Source organism: Genypterus blacodes, unplaced genomic scaffold (genome assembly GCF_046128005.1).
Source record: "Genypterus blacodes isolate CSIRO-AG114 ecotype Tasmania unplaced genomic scaffold, CSIRO-AGI_Gbla_v1 ptg000045l_1, whole genome shotgun sequence".
In the NCBI taxonomy this organism is placed as follows: Eukaryota; Metazoa; Chordata; class Actinopteri; order Ophidiiformes; family Ophidiidae; genus Genypterus; species Genypterus blacodes.
This window is the reverse complement of record NW_027466858.1, coordinates 1496225-1518095: the sequence shown is the minus strand read 5'-3', so window position 1 is coordinate 1518095 and position 21871 is coordinate 1496225. Positions and strand designations below refer to the sequence as shown.

The window sequence follows — 21871 nt, the reverse complement described above, 5'->3', positions numbered from 1 at the left end:
TTCTCCTAGACCTCAGAGATGCTGATTTGGATTGTATTCAAATGATAACGGGGCCAGTGAGGTTGTGGAATAACACAGACATTTCAATTTGGACGCCATACATAAATATTAGTCATGGGTTTTGCCCACGAGACTGAAATACCGGGCATGGGGAGAGCGGGTTGCCATGACTGACTGATTGTAGTGGAATCTCATAATGTCAGTCATTTTGTAGCCCCAAAATGGTGACAAACTGTTGATGGCATCACGAGAATACTGCAACTTTTTTGACTTAATGCCTAGTATATCAGCTGAAGCCTCTCTAGGGCAAAGGCTGGTAATTGCAGGGCTGCCTGGGCTTACATGTTTATCCACTGCAGACTGCTGTTATATCTATAGACAGACGGTATAAAAAAACTTGTTTCCAAGAGTGGGTATGCTTATTGGTATGTAGCAAATATTTCAGAGTGATACTAGGTGCATTAAGTCATAATCATCCATTTAACAGATTCAGTCTTGTGCTGAGATATGTGGCCACCAGAATCATTTAGTAGCAGAAGCAGGACCGACGTTTCTCTTTGTTATTGTCAACATATGGTTACCAAAATGGCAAATGGTATGAATTAGACTGGTCTTGATCTTGTTGGAATGAGAGACAAGTTGGCTGAGAAAATGTGTGTATGCGTGTGTGCATTCACTCTGGGGCCAATACTCCTCAGCAAGATGTAGGCTGAGTCACATGATGCAAACAAACCAACATGTGGAGGTGAACTCAGCCGCCCAGCTGCACCACAGCTGGGCTTCACTGAAGTTTGATCAAGAACACGTGTGTGTCTGAAGTTTATAAATGGATTGTGTCACCTGGACAGACTGACAGGTGGATGAACCGCTCCATGTGACAGGAGTCATTCAACCGTCTCACTGCATGAGCTGTTAAACTGCAGAGACCACAGAAGAAAACAGGCAGATTCATGATTTAACTTGAATATTGCTGTTATTTTGTGTTAATTCGAAGCTTCTCAAAGATTGATGATCTCAGATAAAACCTGGGATGGAACATGACATGCTTATGATACATGGTGCTCTGGTGTGTAGTTTGTGTTATTTGTAAAAATGTATTGTTAGTTCCTGTAATGGTTTCCTGCTTGGCACTGCCTGGCTGTCTCCCATTTTGTGGGTGCCATTAGAGCTGTCATCGGCAAGGAACTCTTCCACAGAGCGGAAACAGATTGCTTATGTTGTCAGTATTCTGACTCAGGGGATGTAGTCCGAGCTGAGCCCCTAAAACTGGCAGCTGAGCGTGGCCAAACACACACACGCGCACACACAGACACACACACAGGCACATGCACACGCTCAAGGGGAGAAAGATGGAGAGGCTATAAATATACAGAGTAATGAGTTTGGTGTTTCTGTCTTCCTTGTGCTCTGTTTCTGGTGGCCATGCCATCTTTCTCCTGTGTGTCTAATCTCAGTTCACACAGACACACACACACCCACACACATACACAATGCAGACCTGATTGAATGCATGCTCAGGTAACTCCACAATTAAGGTGTTTGTTACTAGAGTAATTGCAGTTTGCCTATACAGTATTCTCCTTGGTTAAACAATCATGCAACAGTCCAGCATTGTTGAATGGAGTTAGAGGGTAGCACTATATATATCAACGCTCCTGGTGTGTTATTCTAGGGAGCTGGTGACAATGTGTACCATTCCCTGAGATGAACAGGATTTGACAAAGCTCAGCGACCAAAAAAAGCACAAACTCAGTAGAAAGCTGGTGGCGTCTGAAGGATGTGCTCTTCATTCCCTCCTACCGGCTCACTTCATGCCCGGCTTCTCTCCCATTGATGTGAAAATCATCCTACAGGTACCAGAATACGAGTGTGTGAGCGCCGGGCTGCTAAATGCACCTGCTCATTTGCGTGTGGATCATTTTTCTCCATGTTTTATCTTCCCTCCTGTCTGAACTACACACATGAGCAGCGGTGCAGCTGGGACGCCGCACACAGATGAAAGGAACGGAGCCTTTTTCTCTTTTTTTTTGTTTACCCAGCACATTTAAATTGTATGAGCTCGTTATTATGCCGTGACGTATCTTTGGAAAGCTGATTAAAAATTGATCTGAAAACAGGTTTTGTAGATGACGCTGGATTTGAGGCAGCTGCTGTAAATTCACTTTCTTTTCCGTCTGAAATCGTGAAAGTCACACCGTTTTAGATCAGTGTGTATAGATTTCCTTTCCCCACCGGTCTCCTGCCTGATTTCGCCCTTATTTTGTGATTAGCTCAGTCTTGCCTGATGAAGATGTCTATAGAAATCATCCTCACAAAAGGACAGATCAAGCCCCGGAGAGAAAGTGGCGGGTTGGGGTTGCACATGTGGGAGGGCCGCATCGCTCCTCTCTCCATTGGCAATCTCATTCCTCACGGCCTCCGTTCCACCCGCGGACACACAGATTTACCGTAACCCCCACCAAGAGAATCAGGAAAAGGAAAACGGAGAAGTCAACTCGCTTTACAGTCCTCAGTGGCCCCGGTTCACCACAAACCAAAGCCTGCGTATCCATGACAACGCTCAGAAGGGATCCTCTCTTAGCCATTGACTCTTCTCAGTCAGCGCTGAGTGCTGAGGGAGGAAGTGGAGATAAGGACAGATTCAATTCAATTTGTAGTGAATGCTGGCCTGCCCCTGGTGGAATAAGCAGGTTAGACTCTGGGAGGACGCAGGAGCAAGGCCCTGGAAAAGTAGAAAAGAGGGAGAGAATCACGTTGTCACCGCTCAGTTTGATCCCCAGAGACGCGCTACAATAACGCCGCTGCTCCGTCCTCATCTCCTTTTTTCCTTTAATTTGCTTCCCTCTCCAGTGCTTTTGCCTTGAAGAGGATGGAGATCGTGCCTCTTACCTCGCTGAAGGTCTTTGATTTTTTTTAAAAGACAAAACTCGGCTTGGGTTACACAAATATTAACCTAAAATCTCCCAGATGCGGCTGTGTGTTTAATATCATTGGCTTTTTGTCAATACGGGCGTAACCAGTGGCTCCCGGGAGTTCTAACAAGCTGAATGCAGTCAAGTGGAGCCCACACACACTTTACAACTCCTCCTGAACGCTTGTAAATAGAGCGGCGTCTGTAGCTCTGGAAGAGGAGGGAGCAGGTGTGTTTGTTGTTGGCTTTCAATCCCAATCATGTTGCACCAACTTGACAAATCAATAGGCATTTCCACGTGCATGGTGTTAGTCATAGACAGACTAACCTGGTGTGTGCTCTCTCTCTCTCCCTCTCTCTCTCTCTCTCTCGTCTGTTGCTGCTCTCTCTTGATACTTTGTACTTAACACTTCTATATAGAGGTGTCGGACCAAATCGGGAAGATATTGCTTAGTAGCCGGCGTGGGAGTCATTAATGAAGGTGTTGAGTCAATGTACGTGAAGATGCTGTCAGTGGACAAACATCGCTCCCCTGCTCACTTTGTTTTCAAAAAGGATATCAACTGAAACATAACATAGAATAAATACATGTCTCTGTCTAAAGGTTTTAAACTGAAATGAAAGTATTTGATTTCTATATTGGCCAAAACATCAAACGGCAAATCTTTTTGGTGTTCCTGTTGACCAGGCAGGACTTATTTCCTGGGTGGGATTCGATCAGTTCATGGCTTCCCTATCTCCACTGACATCATCAAGGACAGTGACTGGGAAAAAATATATATGGTGATGCTTATCCTTCCTGTGTGTGTGTGTGTATGTGTGTGTAGGTAGAGGAGGTGGTTGATGTGGGGACCTTTGCTGAAGAGGACATCCACATACCCAGCATCTACGTCCACAGGATTGTCCAGGGAGGCAATTACGAGAAAAGGATTGAGGTGCATTGCAGCTACAAATTGATGATATCATGAAATCTAGTGCGGATATCTATATGTTAACATACTACTGTACTGTTTCTCCATCTCTATCATTCTTCATCATCTATTTCCTCATAAATCCCCATGTAGAAACGCACAGTGATGAAGAGCCAGACGGACAAACCCAAACCAAAGAAGGACTCTGATATTGTTCGGGAGAGAATCATTCGCAGGGCTGCCCTGGAGTTTGAAGATGGGATGTACGGTATCCTTTAAGAAGAGTGCCCACTGAATATAAAGTTTGGTGCATTAGGTGCTCTAGATGAATCAAATGCTTTGTGACGCAATCAACAAGACAGAAATCTTAAAGTATGTCTTCATTGTAAGGTACTGGATTTTCATGACATAACATCCTTGAATTAGTTGTTGGTTGGAGTATTTTTGGTGATATTTGCCATCCACAGTAGTCCCATGTTCTGTGAAATGGACCTGCATTGATCCACAGAACATAGTCACATGGGAAAACCTTTAAACGGGACTCTACATTATTTTAGATGGACACTAATAAAACAATTTAGGTTCTTCTTCTTCGCTGTAATGCATGATTTTCACAGCATTATTAAAAGTGACAGTAATTACGGTCCTTGACAAAGAACTCCTCAGCCAACCTTGGTATAGGTATCCCCATGCTGGCCAGCAACTTTATGAAACCTGACATCACTGTAAACCTCCAAAGCGAGAACGGAATTCTGGGACTGGTAAGTCTGCACAGCCTCTCCGCTTTAGATTTAAACACTAAAATAGTAGTAATGAGCAGCACAGGTTGACTCCTATGTGAAGACAAGACAGAAGACAGGATCCTTCTGGGTCAGGTCCCTCATTTGAAATGTACTGGATTAGTTATGTAACAGATTGTGGCGGTTTGACACTTGATTTTCCACATTTTTCTTTTTCACAATCATTATTAGCTGGCTGAGCCCTGAACAAAGCCTGTTGCAGCTATGGAACGACTTCCCTATCCGTTGTGTTGACAGCAGAGTGTAGGCGGCTATGCTAATGTCTTATTTGTCAAACTTTCTCTTAATTATGAGTGTCGGCTACTGCCAGACCCTTTCTCCTCAACCAGTATGCTAACTCTCTTTAAAAGGTATAGAATCTGCATGAATGGAGGTGTACTTTCTCTGAGGAACAGGCCGAGATTAATGTAAATGTATTTATTCAGGCATTTCCTCTTCTGTAACACACAGTGTGTACAGTACGTCTTATTTGCAGTTCTGCCACAATCGCAGTGCAGAGAAATAATCAAAGACTGCAGCCTGCCTGTAGATGTAGCGATCGTAATCAGAGAAATGTGATGTCTGCCTGTTAATGGAGTGTATGGTGACGTGTATGTGTATGTGTCGGGCCACTCGTGCACCCTCATCACCTTCATCTTCTTTGTACAGGGGCCTTATCCAGCAGAAGACGCAGTAGACGCAGATCTGATCAATGCCGGTAAGATTTATCCTGAAGGGTGTCATTTAAAAGATCAATAATATAATTTGTGGATTAGCGTCGGGCGGCATTTACTAATATTTTGCATTGACTTGTGTAGAAGTCATTGTTAACGTGTCACCGCTCCTTCTCCCACAGGAAAGGAGACGGTCACTGTGCTGCCTGGAGCCGCCTACTTCTCCAGTGATGAGTCATTCGCTATGATCAGAGGGTAAGACCGTGACAGACAAGTTAGCACCTGAAGGTCGGGGAGGGTTTTACTAAATCGAACAAAGACATAAAGACAAAAACAAATGTCCCTACAAGATCTCTCAGTTGAGTAGTTTATGTGCGCAGGGTTTATTATTCTGTATAGTAACAAATGCCCATTGTCACCAGTGCAGCGAGACGGCCAACGTGCCAATATTCCCGAGGTCCCTGCTTATTATTGATTGGCCAGCTGTCTTATGTTGCCCACCCACAGTCCCTGCAGCATTGGTTCTGTTTGTCCACCCAGTAGAAATCCAATAGCGCTCATAAATAGCACCGTCCAGTCACACTGGCAGGGACCAGATGGAGCCATGCTGACTCCGTGTTCGTGTGGGTGTGCGCGTGTGTGTGTGTGTGTGTGTGTGTGTGTGTGTGTGTGTGTGTGTGTGTGTGTGACTGTGTACATGGTCTCGGCGAGTTGAGAGACATTGAAAACAATAACTCAAGACAAAGGAAAGGAATTGTTGGCAATATTCCCTTAAATACCACACTGTCTAATTCACGCACAGATTTTTTTCAATTAAATTTAGAGTTTCTATTTCAAAGCGTGTTTCTTTCATCTGTGTGTTTATGCAGCCTCAGCGTGGGGCCACACGGGAATAACATGTTATTATTACGCCTCTTAACAACTACATAGCAAGAGTGAGGCATACACATCACAGATCACCTTTATACATTTATGTTACAAACCATACAATCACGCAGCTGTGTGTAAAGTAAGGGGGAGAAGTCAGAGGGAGCAGATGAGGCGTTCAGGGCCCATGAAACAGCTGGGGAAATGTTGTTATTGAGAGTAACAGCTGAAAAAGGTGTGCTAAAGAGAAAGATGATTTGTTTTTGCTTTTCAACTTCCCCTACCCCTCAAACTTCAAAATCCTTTTTAAAATCCATTTGACTGGAAGCATCCATCTGCCTTTCTCAGATGTTACTTTTACCCTGACATTTGAATTTGGCTCTGCATGGATCAATAAAGAGCCACGCAATCGGAGAATAGGTGAAATAACCAACGTGGCCTCAGAATGCCCTTCAAATTTATTCTGCAAGCACCATACATTAATATGTAACAGGCTTTTAACCTGACAGCTTGAGGCTTCCACACAAAGAAGTAAATAACCACAGTATAGATGATTCGGTAGCTCGTGGGTTTGACATTTATAGAAACAGGACACACGCTACAATGGTTTTTCTATGAAGCTGTAAGAGGTTGCCACGGCGCTGAAAAACCCGACCTCTCCAAATTAAGATGAATGCTAATGTGCAGTTATGTTCGCATTATATCCCCAAAGTGACAGACGGGGGCTCTTATTGTGTTTTTAGGTCACAGGAGAAGTCGAGTTAAATGTTTCAGTCATTTTGATAATTGGACCAATGAGCTGATTAGTGGAAGCGATTCAGAAGCTGACGGCTGCCTTCTCTTGTTGCCTCGTTCTCTACAGGGGTCACATCAACCTGACAATGCTGGGAGCCATGCAGGTGTCAAAGACCGGAGACCTGGCTAACTGGATGATTCCAGTAAGTTTAACTACATCGTGAATGTGTTTGATATGAATGTGAAGGCTCTGTTTACATCGGTCTCAAATATCACAGGATTGATGTGGTTTGTTGCAGGGCTGCTGAAATTGACTGTTCTATTCTTCACCCATGTCCTGTCTATCCATTATTGAGCTTACAGTATGCATTTGTTATCCGTTTCTGTTCTTACCCTGTGTTTACCTTGGGGTGCATCGATTGAACGACCATCTGCGCTCTATTTTTTATCCGTGGCCTCTAGCATTTCCTCTTAACCCTCATTTGAAATGTCCAGATGCCAGCTGAAGGTTTGCTTGTGTTTATGAAGCAGCATGCAGATGTGCAGGAGATGTTTTGCCAGCACCCCAGTATAATAGGCGGCCGGCATTATTACTAGATATTTCCTCAAGTCAGTTAGTCCTTAAAACCACAGCAGCCACTGTTCCCCTCTGTGATTACCAAGGTCAAGAACCCATTAAGAGCCTATTCACAGTGTGGGAGGACACTAGCAAAATGCCCTTCAGCACACAGCTGTTTTCTGCTTGAGTGAAGGAGATGTGCAAGCGGGTTGCATTCAGTGCTGCATCTGTTGCTCGGCGAGAGAGAAAGGAACTGGAAATGACGGATTAAACTGTGATATTAAAGTCATTTGCAGCACTTTCTATCATCAAAGTGGCATTATAAGCCTAAAATACAAAATTGCCAATTAATTTGTGCATTTTTCTTCAGCGATTGCTAATTAACTTGCTTGATTAAGTATTATTAAAAGTAATGAGGAGCTTTTTTATCAGACGCATGGATTTGACTTCATTTGACCATTCCGGTGTTGGACAGTTTGTACTGCAGCAGCCCATACACACACACACACACACACACACACACACACACACACACACACACACACACACACACATACACGTTTGTCCTCACCTACGCTTCAATCTTCATTATCCCCTCCTTTGAAAGGACGGATGATGAGAGAATTACAGTTCCCACCTTCTGTGATAATGAAAATTATTCACGATCTAAAGATGGGTACATAGCGTGAAATTGGAAATGTTTAACGTAGGAGTCGGGAGATGCAGTCCTCTCAGCCTGATTATGTTGATTTTAATATGCAAAATGCAGATGAACGGCTTCTATTTGAGGGCTCAGAGGAGCTTTTACATCTCCATCCAGCATCAAATCTCAACTACTTTGACAAACAGTCTCTGGAGGAAAAAGAGGGTAATAGAAATAAGGTTGGCCTGTGCTAATGTGCTATTTGATTAAGTTCTTTGAAACGTGGGGGATGCTTTCATCCTGCTGCTCACAGAGGAGGCAGATGATGATCCCTCCTCTCATACGCACTTCGTCGCATATTTGTAATGGCTGTCGCACGCTGTTTAAAAAAATAACGAGAAGGATTCCTGACATTTATTCATGTGGAATTCGGCTATTGGCTATTGCTTGTTTCCGCCCATCGCTTAAAATGGAGTAAACAGAAATGGAAAATGGGATAAATAAATCTACATGCTTACATACTGTATGGTCAAATGAAATCAAATGATGTACAGAGGCGAGTTAAGGGATTTGAGAGATATAGAATAGACTAGAAAAGCGATTAAAAGGCGTGACATGGGACATTATTCACTATGGAGAAGCTTCATGTAAATACTGCTTAAGTGGTGCAGTGATTAGAACTGTAGTGTACTTGTGGGGTTATTGTTATTATGGCACATTTCCTTCCATCTAGTTTAGGGTTTGAAGGTGAAAGGGTCATTCATGTCGGGGCGGAGCATTGCTGTCATTTCTGAAGGGGGCATTTACACTCCTGCACGCTTATGTAAAGTACACTGTAAACAATTCTGCTCCGGGGTTCTTTTGAACACGCCGCCCCATTGTCTTTTCCTGTCGGCCCTGTCGCTGCAGCTGATGCTTGTCATTAGTTGTCTGGGTAACGACGGCTTGTGGCAGTCCCTCGCTATGTTATTAAAGAGAAAGCGATTTGTGTCAGGCAGCTAAGAATGTCAGAGAATTTTTGAGGCGGAGAGAAACAAAAGCCAGTTGGTAAGGGAACTGTTGGATTGTGAAAGGGGTCATTTTCATTTCCACTCACGGGAAAAGAAGCACTATGATAATTCAAGAATACATGCTAGAGTATTACAGCAGCACAACAAGTAGAGTGTAGGCATTCTAGTACACCAACATGATCAGGTCTATCAAGAAAAGCATTATTTGTGCTCCATTATCGTTATCGATTCTGCCCTCAAGTGTTATGATCGGTGACATCACAGCGCAGCTTCCACCTGACACAGCTGCTGTCAGGTGGATTCTGCACCACCAGCACTGCCTCGGCAATACCCACATACGCTATCTCTCCCTTTTTGAAGACACATATCGTGGATCTTCCATTACTAATATGTTCTGAAATGTCTTTTCATTAGCATATGTATCTGCCCGTGGCTAGGATTAGTTTCAAAGGGAGAGGTTCTGTTACAAATCAAATAATATTTTTAGCATTAAATGCAAGGAGGTCTGAAGCTGTGCACGAAGTCCCATTCTACACACCTAAATAGATTCAGTTTCTTCAGTGAGATGTTACGCAATAATCCAGGAGTTCTTTTGTGTGTGAGCTCTGCCATGCCCTCATACTTTACAAGTTTAATTTTAACAGACAGACACAACGTAGAAGCGTGCTCCCTCTCTCATTGTACGCGTTGGCGCTAATGAAATGTGTCTCTAAACACATTTCCCAGGTGTCCTTGTTACCCTTGATGCTATCATTAAAGCAGGCAAGTGGACCTTCACATCAGTGTGATGGGGGCAATAAGAAGATGTGAGGGGTTCAGTCAGGTCAGCACAGCTCATGCCATCAAACCCGTTAATTAAATGACTTAATTGTTTCTGCTCTGGCCTCACTCCTGCAGGTTCTGCTGGTAGAAAGCCAGGTACTATGGCAACCCGCCGTATTCAAGATTCTACATGAAACGTGGAATGTTTTGCCAACATAGAATTCATTAAATATGTGACTTTGAATGGGAAGAGGCAAGGAATTGTGACGGGTCCAGGTTTTGGCTGCCACAGTTGTAGGTAAAGCAGGTTTACAGTAGCCTAGCAACCGTAGTCAGTCAGACAAAACAAGCATAGCCCACGACCATGTTAAAAAAGTTTAAATGGATTTAATGAAAATAATATTTGTGAGAGGATTTGATTTGGATATTAGCCCATCCCATCTTGCAAAGCAGCTCCTCTCTGTCTCTCTCACAAACACACACACACACACACACACACACACACACACACACACACACACACACACACACATGATTGGTTTGGTGCAGCGTACAGCCTGGATCACAGCTGAAGCTCAGAAAGATGAAACTCAGAGGCAGGCAAGGAGTTTAATTCAGTCTAGGTCAATGAAGAGCCTCAGTGAACAACAGAATCCATCCCTCACACGTCAAAGTGTCCACTGCTTTCGTTTTAGCACACAAACACACGTACGTACATACACACAGCCATATTAATGTATTTTTTCTCTCTTTCCATGGAGAAGATTAGATGGTGTATCAGTGATTGTCACTCAGATTTGCTGTTGTTGTACGCTGAGGCTGTCGTCGCTGCGTGCAGCAAAGGCAGCGCGTCTGCATCATTACACTCAAAGCCTTCACTGAGTGATCCATGCCTGTAGCTGTTGTAATGGGTTGGTGTTTGCATATTTAGTTTATGGACTGTACTTATAAATGGGCTGTACTTGTAAATGGACTGTAGTTATATAGTGCTTTTCCCTCCAAGTATTTTCCAATGACCTCACATTCAATCATTCACACACTGATGTCAGGGTCAAACCACGCAAGGCACCAATCTGCACATCAGGTACACTCAGGGGTTCAGTGTCCCTTCAACATGCGCCCGGAATTCAACCAGGACCTTTCAATCCCTAGATCAACCGTCCTGAGAAAGACATGATGTTTATATCAGTGAGGCTCCAGGAAGGGTTTTCATTTCTACCAGACTTAAGACTCCTCTTGCTGTTTTACAATGTTCTTGTTTGGAAACAGGGGAGTAATTTAGCAGTTTCAGGGCAGATTTGTAAGGTTAATGCATTATGTATTTGGGTCCCTGCGTAAGAAGGGGAGGAGGGAAGTCATTCAGATGCACGGTGGGTTTGATTTGCTGCAGGACAGGAAACTGCCCCTGTTTTTTAGAAAAGAGCGAGAGACGTCAAGAGATCAGATAAGTCGAGCCGTTTTTCATCATCATAGACGACAGCAGGGACACAAGCAGAAATATTGCAATCACATGAAAAAGATTAGACTATTATAATCCAATAGTGCTCATAAATAGTGTATAATAGTCTGAAATAATAATTTATTTACAGTGATCTTTTAATAATATGAGTTTAGACATGCAAAGAAAGACTGAACATATCCCAGACCTCGTTTGTTGATTTGTCTGGAGTACCTAAAGGTCAAGGGCTCACTTGTGTATTCCGTTGCCTTAAACAGGAGTAGTTTGGCCTTGAACAGCACAGCAGCAGCTCTGCATAATGCCGCCGTCACACGCAGACTAAATCTGGGTGATCCCTGACCAAAGCCCCTGAGTTGAGGCACATTTGGATTCACTCCCACGAGCCGGGATCTTCATGCATAAGTCGGTCAACAGCACGACTTGAGAGGCTCGTCACAGCAATCACAGACCAAACTACTGTGTTTAAAATCTGGACCTGTCTGCAACTAAGAACCACCAGGTGTGAATTGTGTTGTGACTGACGATGAGAAGCCACTGACGGCAAAGACACGGTGATAGTTTCTGCTCCTGGGTTTTTCACTCTGTGCCTGTTCCGGGGTGATAAATCATATCTTTGAGACGGAACAGACTCTTATGGGATTCCTGGTGGAGAGAGATCGTGCAGCTGTGTGCAGACTGAGCAAGACAACACGCTCATGCACCGTGAATTCTATGATCTAACGACTTTGAGAGTGCTGTATCGTGTAGGAGGCATTAGCTGCACTTGATTCCAATTAACTCCGCTGCGGCTCCGATGATTTGCATGATCAGTGTTAATTGGAGGAAATGTGGCTTCGTAGAAATTTAGCATCCCAGATTGTAATTTAAAGTAGGTTTAGCAAATGAAAATTCAAAATTAGATTCCCTGCCTGATTAACGGCAATCTATCTGCTAAACTGACCAGATGTCTATTCTAACCTTGGAGGGGGGGAAATTGCATTCACAGCTGTCGATGAGAGTAGAGAACCATCAGAATAACGCTGGTAGCTGTGTGTAAAGATGTACACACGTCTTGCAACGACTACTACATACAGTTGCAGCTAAGCTTCACTAAATATAGCCCTTCTCCCCTTGTTATGCTCTTCCACACTTCCTTTACCAGCCCACCAGCCTCTCTAACCATCCCCTCCACACTCTGTTGGTATCTCCTTCACCCAGCTGGTCTGGCCCGAGGCAGAGTGCATCCGTATGATGCACCGCGCTCGGCATGTACGTATATATATCCTGCGGTGATAAAGCGGAGGGAAAGCAGGCTCTTCACGTGATTGATGAGTAAATGGGATTTTAATTCAGTTACTCAGCCATCCCCCTGTGGCCATATCTGCACGTCAGCCTTCCTTATTGGGAAGCCGCCTTTATTAGGGACGGAATAACATCAATAAGGGAATTAGTTTCTTTACTCATTTGGTGGTTTTTATATGATGATGATTTTTCCGATTGCTTATTTTTTTTAATTACTTTGCTTTATGGTGTTTTATGGTAATTTTGTATATTTCATATATTTTGTCCCACCAGGGTGATTTTTTTCTTTGTCACTTAATTTCCTGAATTTTGCAGCATTTGCCCCATTATCACAACTTTTACACTTTTTATTTCATATTCACAAGAATTAAATGGATCTACAGTCCATGACAAACAAACAAACAGCCTTTCTTGCATCACTAAGCATTGCATCACGCTTAGAAAGGGGAATGGAAATTGACAATTTTGATTGACTTTGCATTTACAGTGAGATTTATGCTGTAAAATGGGAAATTATGCAGTAATTCTATGGTAAAATGGGAAAAAAATCCAGTGTTTTGTTGATTTGAACTGAAGGAACTTCTTTATCACACATTGATTTTATGGACTAACTCTCATGACACATTGCTCTAACTTCCAGGCGGCGGACGAATGAAGCGGAACGTCACAATATGATTTTTTATGGTTCCATTATGTTATAAAATGTTCCTGTTATTTGGTCTAACCTTCTATAAATGAGCACTTACATCTGCTTCCTGTTTGTCCCTAGGGTAAGATGGTGAAGGGAATGGGGGGAGCCATGGATTTGGTGGCCAGCGCTGGAACCAAGGTGGTGGTGACTATGGAGCATTCAGCTAAGGTTCGTAAATGCCAGTGTGTGTCCGGCAACATTGCCGTTCCATATACGACCAAGAGGGATCTAGGTCGCATTATCCAGACCATTTGATTTCCCCATGTTCGCACCTACACAAGCAAACCCCTTTGTCTGTTCCTGCAATAATGAGAGTGAGTGTTAACTGATTATGGATCGCTCTGTTGATGGGTTGCTTAAAGCCTCTTTACCAGAGAGCACCGGTTCATCCAGATGCTCTTCTCTCCACACTAACTGGCCCCTGTTCATTTGTCTTCATCTGATTTTAAATACAACTATAATGCTCTACTCAGTGTTTTTGGAAACACTTGATGAGCTAAACTGGCGATGGAGCTAGAGACGTAAACGAGAGCACATCGCTGCCGACGAGTGGGAAGTTTAGCTGAATTGGCTTATTTTTAGACGGTCCAGGCCGACATGATGCAAGGGCACAGTAACAATGTGAATTCACAGAAGCATGATGTTTTTCCCCCTAATGGGAGCCCGTCTGGTGCCCAGCTACAGTCCAGATGGCGCAGCAGGTGAGCATAAATCTAGGAGCCTGAAGCCTGCGTTCATTCACGACGTGGCAGAGGGGCATATACGTGATAAATGACGTGACCTTCTTTGGCATGGATGTGAAGCGTTTGGATCTTTTGAGGACAGCTGGCAGGGAAATTGAGACACACACACACACACACACACATACACAACATGTGCCCTTCCAGCCTTGGGGGTACACATGAGGAGTCTATATAAGCAGGTGCATCCCTGAAATCAGTCCCTGTTTAAATCGAATTAGATCCCTTGATCGTCTCTCTCTTGTAAACGCACACACTCTGTGTCTTTCAGGGAGGAAAACACAAGATATTGGACACGTGCAGCCTGCCATTGACGGGGAAGCAGTGTGTGGATCGGATCATCACAGAAAAGGTGACTTTTGTATTTCATTTGCAGAGTTGAGGGGTGCAAATCTATCTTCATCACCGTGACGTTTAAGGGAAGCTTACTGAGTGAATGGAGGGATTTATGAATGGACACAGGGATGGATTGATGGGTATTGGATGTATTGAATACATATTGAATACCATATGAGGCATTGATGAGGCATCGATGCAAGCTACAAACATTCCAAGTACACATGAAGCCACATGTGCACAAACCAAAGCCACCACACAGAAGCTGAGTTAGATGTGTGATGCAACAGAGCGACATGGGCAGATGGAAATTACATTTATTTACTCTAATCCAGTTAGTTTGCTCTCCCAGAGGAGGCTAGATATTGATTTTGTTATGGTTTTCTAATCACGGTGGTTGATGCTGCCTTTGCCCTTCACATGATGCATTTCAATAATATCAGCGCGCCACAATGTGTCGTTTCTCTGCTGTTAGGGTAAATACTAATCTATCAAATCTGCTCTGTTTTCACAAACCCCCTTAATTGAAAACATGTTTAGGGTATTGATGTTATTGTTTTATGAAAATGGGGAAGGATTCATCGAGAGAAGCACCAAGATGATCCCTGGTGGATCCCTGGTTTCAGTGCTTCATCTACTTTGATTAAGTTTTGATGCTTCACTCTTAATGGCATCGCTTCTTCAGCATGTGTTCCTCACTAACTGGTTGATTAGTAAATCCCCTGCCATTTTCTGCTCCGGATTGTTTTCCTCCTCACGTGTTGAATAGTGACACATTTTTAACTCCTCATATCTTAATTGGAGTTCACCTCCGAGGCTCCTCTGTAAGTGATCGTGCCGTATCGGTGTTGATGATGCCTGAATGAATCTCTTCTTCTTCTTTTCAAAAGCTACACCTGTCGCTCCATAGCAACGCGGGCAAACAATAGATTAGAACACAAACCAGAGAGAGCAATTAGTAGATGCTGAAGTAATGCAATTATCTGTCATAATATTAGTGTAAATAAGAACACATTTAATCCTCTTTAATCCTCCTGTTTAGCAAGAACAAATCCATCTGCAGAATAAGTCATCCAAGCAGGAACAGGAACATTTTACAACACAGAACTACTGTGGCAGAACTATGAGTGTAAAAGTAATGATTACACACTCGCACAAGCACAACATGAGTGAGAAGACCTGTGTGTGTGTGTGTGTGTGTGTGTGTGTGTGTGTGTGTGTGTGTGTGTGTGTGTGTGTGTGTGTGTGTGTGTGTGTGTGTGTGTGTGTGTGTGTGTGTGTGTGTGTGTGTGTGTGTGTGTGTGTGTGTGTGTGTGTGTGTGTGTGTGTGTGTGTGTGTGTGCGCGTGTTCCGTGTGTGTGCAGGGTGTTAATTTACAGCCCCACATACCTCATTGATCTCTAATCATTACTGCCACATGTATATTATGGAAGTAAATGAGGAAGTCTGGTGATGATAAACTCATTTCCTCCGATACGCAAAGAAAAAAGAACACAAATTATTATTTTTTTGCCATCTACAGATCACTGATCGCTATTCAAATAGGTTTACAATCAGCACAGATATTCCAATAGATGAGGTATAAAGGCTGATAGAGAATATGGAGGATGTGAAAGGAAGGAGTAAAGAGAAGCCGCTGCAGTTTTTTGCCTCCTCATGCTTTCCGCTCGATTTCCCCGTTGTTCACCGGTGGTTACAGCCTTTGGCGCGACGCGACCCGTCGGGGGTGAAATCAGCGTTTCCATGTTTTTTTTTCCTCCCTCGTTCTTTTCTGCTGCGCTTGCTTTTGTTTTGCACAATATTTCCCAGCAAGAAGATGTCTGTCACAATGTGTAAAGGTTAAGCTCTCTCTAATGCCCTGCTAGCACTTTCACCTCCTCTCCATCTTCCTCATTTCATGTGTGGCTGCTTCCCCCTCTACCCCCCCGTCCATCACGATTCTCTTTTCTTCTTCCATCCCCAACTTTCTATGATTTATGAAATGATTTGATATTTTAATGCCGTTATTGATGCAAGTCTTTTTTATTTCCTCCTCATCATTCCATTTTTTTTTCTATTTTCCTCTCAACCTTTCCACATCTCCTCCCCTGTTAACTGTGATTTCATTGAGGGTGGCAATGCACAAGCTAAGTGTTCCTTGGTCAGCAGGAAGCATCTGCGACCATCCACCAGTTGATTTTAGTCTCAAATGTTCTTATTCTATTCTCCATCTTCTCTATTCTTTTCTGTTTCTGTCTCTGCACCATGTCCACTTCCCCTCTTCACTAGAAAACAACGTCCCCACCTGTTGCGTCCCTATCGTGCCAAGACAAGCCGAACGGTAGCAGGGCCTTATTGAACTTCACAACCATCAAGCCTCACTACAGCCACAAGCTTCCCAGAAATGAGAAATGTAATGTTGCTCAAGTGGCCCCGACTTTAAAACACTAAAGAGACACCGTTGCAGCTCTTGTTGCTTTGGTGCTTTGTATTCCTCCCCTGTTGCGTTTTCCCCTCTCAGCAGTCATAAGACTTAACGTTTGTGCATGGAGAACACGGTCAGGAGGCTTTGGAGACAGAACCTATAGGGCTTTGTCGATCGATTAAATAATATAGTATATATTCAGGGCAACCTACAGCCGGACTAACATGCTGGCCTGATCGTCTTACAGCATCTCTGCATGGTTAGAGTCTGGAGCAGAGCACCAACCAGCCTGCATCTCATTATGTTCCTCACACACACACACATTTTCTCTGCCTTGCCTTGGTGACAAAAGGAAATTGGCTAGTGTGTTATTATTATAACAGACTATTATAAGCGTTAAAATAGTCTGAATATGATTTGAGACCCAGGATGTGAGACCCAGACAGTGTGTGTCCCTCCCCCTTGTCCCCCCCATTTTATTTCCCACACCAGGACATTGTATACACTCTTTTGCCATCACTGTCTTCTAAAGCAAAGTCCGGCTCTTTATAGACTCGCTCCCTAGTAGCATTGACACTGAAATGATGGATTGTGATTGTTTTTTTCTACACGGGTAAATCACATCACTTCCGGGGCCGACTTGCCGCCGTGATATTGGTTTGTTCACCGGCTCTTAATATTTTCTCCTCTGCCGAGTAGTTCTTTGGCGGGGAAAGCACATTTTCCTTTTAACGGAAGGAAAATAAAAATAATTGCCCGTCGATTGATGAAAAATAATGAATTATTCATTCATGGTAACGGTGCGGGAAAAGTGTCACCTGTGGCGTTTGAATACAACCCTTTGAATACATTTTGAAATCTGCACAAGCATACATCATTACATTTCTCAAAGCTAAGTGGTGATCTATATCATAATCACTCAGGTTTGGAGCATTAGTTTGTCCCATTGATGTACAGACAACCTATAGGGCAGGTTAGCAGCTTCTTAATGGATTACATCAGTCTGTTAATGGCCGTGGTGACACTGAAGAGTGTGAAGGAAGGTGACTCAGCTGAGTTTCTTTGCCTTTCACAATAGACAAACAACCACTTTTGCAATCAGACATGCATTTTAGCAGCAATTGTAGAGGGAAGAGAATGGATCAGGATAAGATATCACTTCCCAGCCTTGTGTGTTTTCAGGCTCACAGCGTATCGGCTGTAGCACTCACACATCTCAGCTCGATGGTAACCCGGCCCTGTCTGCGCTCGGCTGCTGCTGCACCAATCTTGAACACTTCAGGCGCGTTATGCTGTAATACTATAACTTAATTTCCATTAATCACTAGGGACAGGTGTCACACATAGATATGCATGCCAATGGCTGCATTTTCCATAAGACCTCCTTCCTTGTGACATTCCATCTGCCTCGCTATAACCGAGTGAGATTTTTGCCTCCTGTCCTGTCAGTGTGTGTGTTTCTAATGAGCTGAGAGGCCTGACAGCCTTCGCCTGGATGTTACTGTGGCTTAAGCCTGTCAGTGGAAGGAAAAAAAAGTCTGGGTCCTTGTTGCTTCTCTCACCAGGAACTGAGTGTATAAATAGGAACGGTGATACCTCTCCAGTTTCAATGATAAAGATAACATCTTTTATTTATATGGAATCTATATATTCAGACTTGAAACAACTTGAAACAACTCTGAAGTGATCATTCTTGAACATACCACGTGTGTGTGTGTGTGTGTGTGTGTGTGTGTGTGTGTGTGTGTGTGTGTGTGTGTGTGTGTGTGTGTGTGTGTGTGTGTGTGTGTGTGTGTGTGTGTGTGTGTGTGTGTGTAATACCAAGTTGAATGAGTTTTCTTATCACTCGAACGTCAAAAGCCAGCACTGCAGACTCACATTATGTAAATAATTGGTGATAAGTTTTGCAGTAAGTACCAGGTACCTGCAGCAGACGTGCTAAAACAGGCAATTTAAAGCACATTGCCTGCTTGTACCTAAAATCCATCTATCCCATCGTACCAAGCTGGCATTAGGTCACATAACGCAACACTCTGTAACTTAGCAATGACCCTGAAAGCCTCTCAGACATGTCAGTCATCTCAGAAAATAACTTTGCGAATTGGCCAACTCCAGATTGCTGAACTATCACTTTAGCTGCATCAGAACCTCAGACTGCACTTTTTCTTTTTACTAAGCAAACACTGGCTCCCATTCCTTACATTGGACTGATAAGGAAAGACACAAATGGACAGCGAGGCGTCCAGGAGTCATCAGTGAGTGACAGCGTTGCAAAGAAACAAACACAGGCCTCCTTTATGCTGAAAGCCAAGGTTGACCTTCGATCCAGTAACTTTGTAGGAAATGGTGGAACAAAAATAAAAGTCTGGAGTACATCATCAACGACAAACTCAAATGAACCCAAACAAGTTTAAGTGTTTGTTTCTAGAGCTGAGACAAGGTCACACCTACACAAGCGCAAACTATTACTGTAATTATGTAAACGGAAGAAGCCCAGAGAGAATAAAACATTTGGAATTCATAGATGTACACTTTCAAAAGCAATACCAGGTCTGCTGAATACTGAGGACACACTCATCACACCGATTTCCTTTCTATGGTTGCTAACTTGTTACTTATTCATGGGCGTGGAGTAGATTGCGTCGTTTTAATGGGGTATATTTCTATTTTCAAACATGGGTTGTGCTTATTGCTGTCATGCATTGAGTAACATGCTTAGGCAGGACGTATACACTGTAAACTACAACATGCTCCAGCTCTCATGCTCCTGTAACATGTGTATCATACATTTCCATATATCCTATTACATTCCTGTTCTGGTTGCTTTATCTTTGCGCCCAGTAAACCCACACTTTAGGGTTCAAACCACTGAAGAGATCTCCGGTATGTTGCCATTCCCTTCTTCTATCTTGTCACCCTCTCTCTCACACACATGCACTTCAACGTCTCATTTTGTATTCCTGTCTCTGCGCCCCTCTCTTCCCCCCTCCCGCTTTCCCCCCTACCCTCATTTTTTCCCAGGCTGTGTTTGACGTTGATAAGGCAAAAGGTCTGACTCTTATAGAGGTATGGGAGGGGCTGACTCCTGAGGATATCAAGGCATGCACAGGCACAGATTTCGAGGTGAGTAACTTCACATTTGGCTTCTTTGTGTTTGACTTAAGCACGAGGCGTTTCCCCCCCTCATGTCGCCTTTCTCCCTGCGTTCTGCTCCCCCCAACAGGTTTCTCCCAACCTGAGGCCCATGCAGCAGATCTAGAAGGGTTTCCCACTGAACCTGGAGAGTGCGGCATTGAAGAAAAACCAGGGATTAAGGGATTGTAGTGTCTGGAATCTGTGTGATATTAAATTGGAATTTAGCCTAAGTCCAGTTAAATAAGCTTGTAAGAGACAAATGTAGGCAATTGTAAGAATGGCGTTCACAGGAGTAACATACGGTTCGAATTTAGCAAAAAAAAGGGGGAATCTTTGAATGCAAAACAAAAGTTATGATGTTGATTCAAGCAAGTGACCTCTGACCTTGGAATTTGTCTCATGAAATGCACTCAGTTATGAAGGTACGATGAAGTTTGTGCTGCCTTTACTCAAAAAACAAACAACTAAAACAACTATCCCCATGAAAGTGTCAATAATAAAATGGCGATTGCTCATAAGATACATGCAACTTTACAGGCACACTTCAGGAAACAAACTGTTCTTTAACTGTACATTGTGAATTATGAACGTCCATGTAAATCTCAATCTCAAGCTATGAATTCCTTAAACCAAACGTTATTGTAACAGGCTGTCTAGTTACTGTATGAGGATGATTGTGATGAATACTGCCTCCAATGTAAAATAGCCAGCGTTGATTGATTTGGGGAAGAGGGCGGTAGTTAAAATGTCTGATTGAAATATGTCTGTAATATCTGCACTCGTGACGCCATAACATTTTCTACTCAGACATTTCCCGTGCCCTTGTCTTTTATAAAAATAAAACCCGAGCCTTGTGTGCTGATTGGAGCGATTGTATTTCCTTCTCACTTCTGTTCTCTGATGATTAATTTATAGGTAAAAAAAAGCACGTGTGTGTGTGTGTGTGTGTTCTAATTATTCACCTCATCAAACGACAAAACGATGATTCAAAAGCGCACGGCCGCTCTCGACACGATGGCGTTTGACACTCTACACATTTCGAGCTTTCTAAATAAAGGACGATGGGCTCGGATTGACATTCTCCATGCGATTTCTCCACTTGAATAGAGAGAGAGAGACGCACGCTGCCGTTACCTGAGGGCTGTTGCGTAACTACACAGTGACGCCAATGGTGCTTTTGGGTTCAAGATCAACCGGGTTTGGCTCATCACGCAGAAAAAGGGAAGAAAGTGACAGGGGGCTGTTGCCGCTGGCTGTTGATGTTAATCCTGCACATGGCGACGCGAGCCAAAGAAAGACTGGTACCTTATAAGCCTGCGTGTTCTCCTCCCGGCGCGGGGACGGGATGAATCCTCGCCGAGCTTTCACGTCAGCGCACTAATCACAAGAGGCACTGCACTTTTTAAATGTACGTGAACTCATTTTCAGTGATGAGGGCAGCGTGTTCACATTCAGCACCACCAGACTGGACAGCTCCCATTCAGAGCCTCTAAGCTCCATAGGCCTCCAGATTCAGACACAATGTTCTCAGGAAGGAATCTGAACGTTTATTGGTTATAATTCTGTTTTCTATACATCCACTGCATTCGTGTTATGTGTAGGAATCTCTATGTTTCTGCTTATGCTGCTTTTGTTCGCCAATATCGTCTGAAAGTCAAACCCTTCAGATGTCACACACAGTGTCGGTGTTGCAGCGTTATTGAGAGGCGATCGGCCCGTTCTGATGCCCTAATGATCGAGGCTATTTCCAGCTGTCTGTCTGTCTGTCTGTCTGTCCGTCCGCCTCTCAGTGATCGTGCTGCCCGCCGATGTGTACGCGCTCAGGGGGGGGTGTGGACTCGCTCGCGGTCGCGCTGCTGGTGTGTGTGAGTGTGTATGAGAGAGAGAGAGGAGAGAGAGACTGTTAGTGTGTTCATTGCTTGGAAAGCGAGAGAGAGAGCGAGACGGAGACGGAGAGCGCACACCAGGTTGACG

At 43.7% G+C, this 21871-nt stretch overlaps 1 protein-coding gene across 1 annotated transcript in view; it reads left to right on the top strand.

Moving 5' to 3' along the window:
* The window catches only part of oxct1a (3-oxoacid CoA transferase 1a), a 31108-nt gene extending 10344 nt beyond the window's left edge, over window positions 1-20764 (top strand). The window contains exons 8-17 of the mRNA XM_076149346.1: window positions 3739-3846; window positions 3976-4090; window positions 4489-4583; window positions 5271-5319; window positions 5458-5530; window positions 7005-7080; window positions 13361-13450; window positions 14294-14374; window positions 19784-19885; window positions 19986-20764. Of these exons, the coding sequence (XP_076005461.1) occupies window positions 3739-3846; window positions 3976-4090; window positions 4489-4583; window positions 5271-5319; window positions 5458-5530; window positions 7005-7080; window positions 13361-13450; window positions 14294-14374; window positions 19784-19885; window positions 19986-20021 (825 nt within the window). The 3' untranslated portion in view covers window positions 20022-20764. The remainder of the gene's footprint in view (window positions 1-3738; window positions 3847-3975; window positions 4091-4488; window positions 4584-5270; window positions 5320-5457; window positions 5531-7004; window positions 7081-13360; window positions 13451-14293; window positions 14375-19783; window positions 19886-19985) is intronic.
* Window positions 20765-21871: the final 1107 nt, after the last annotated feature.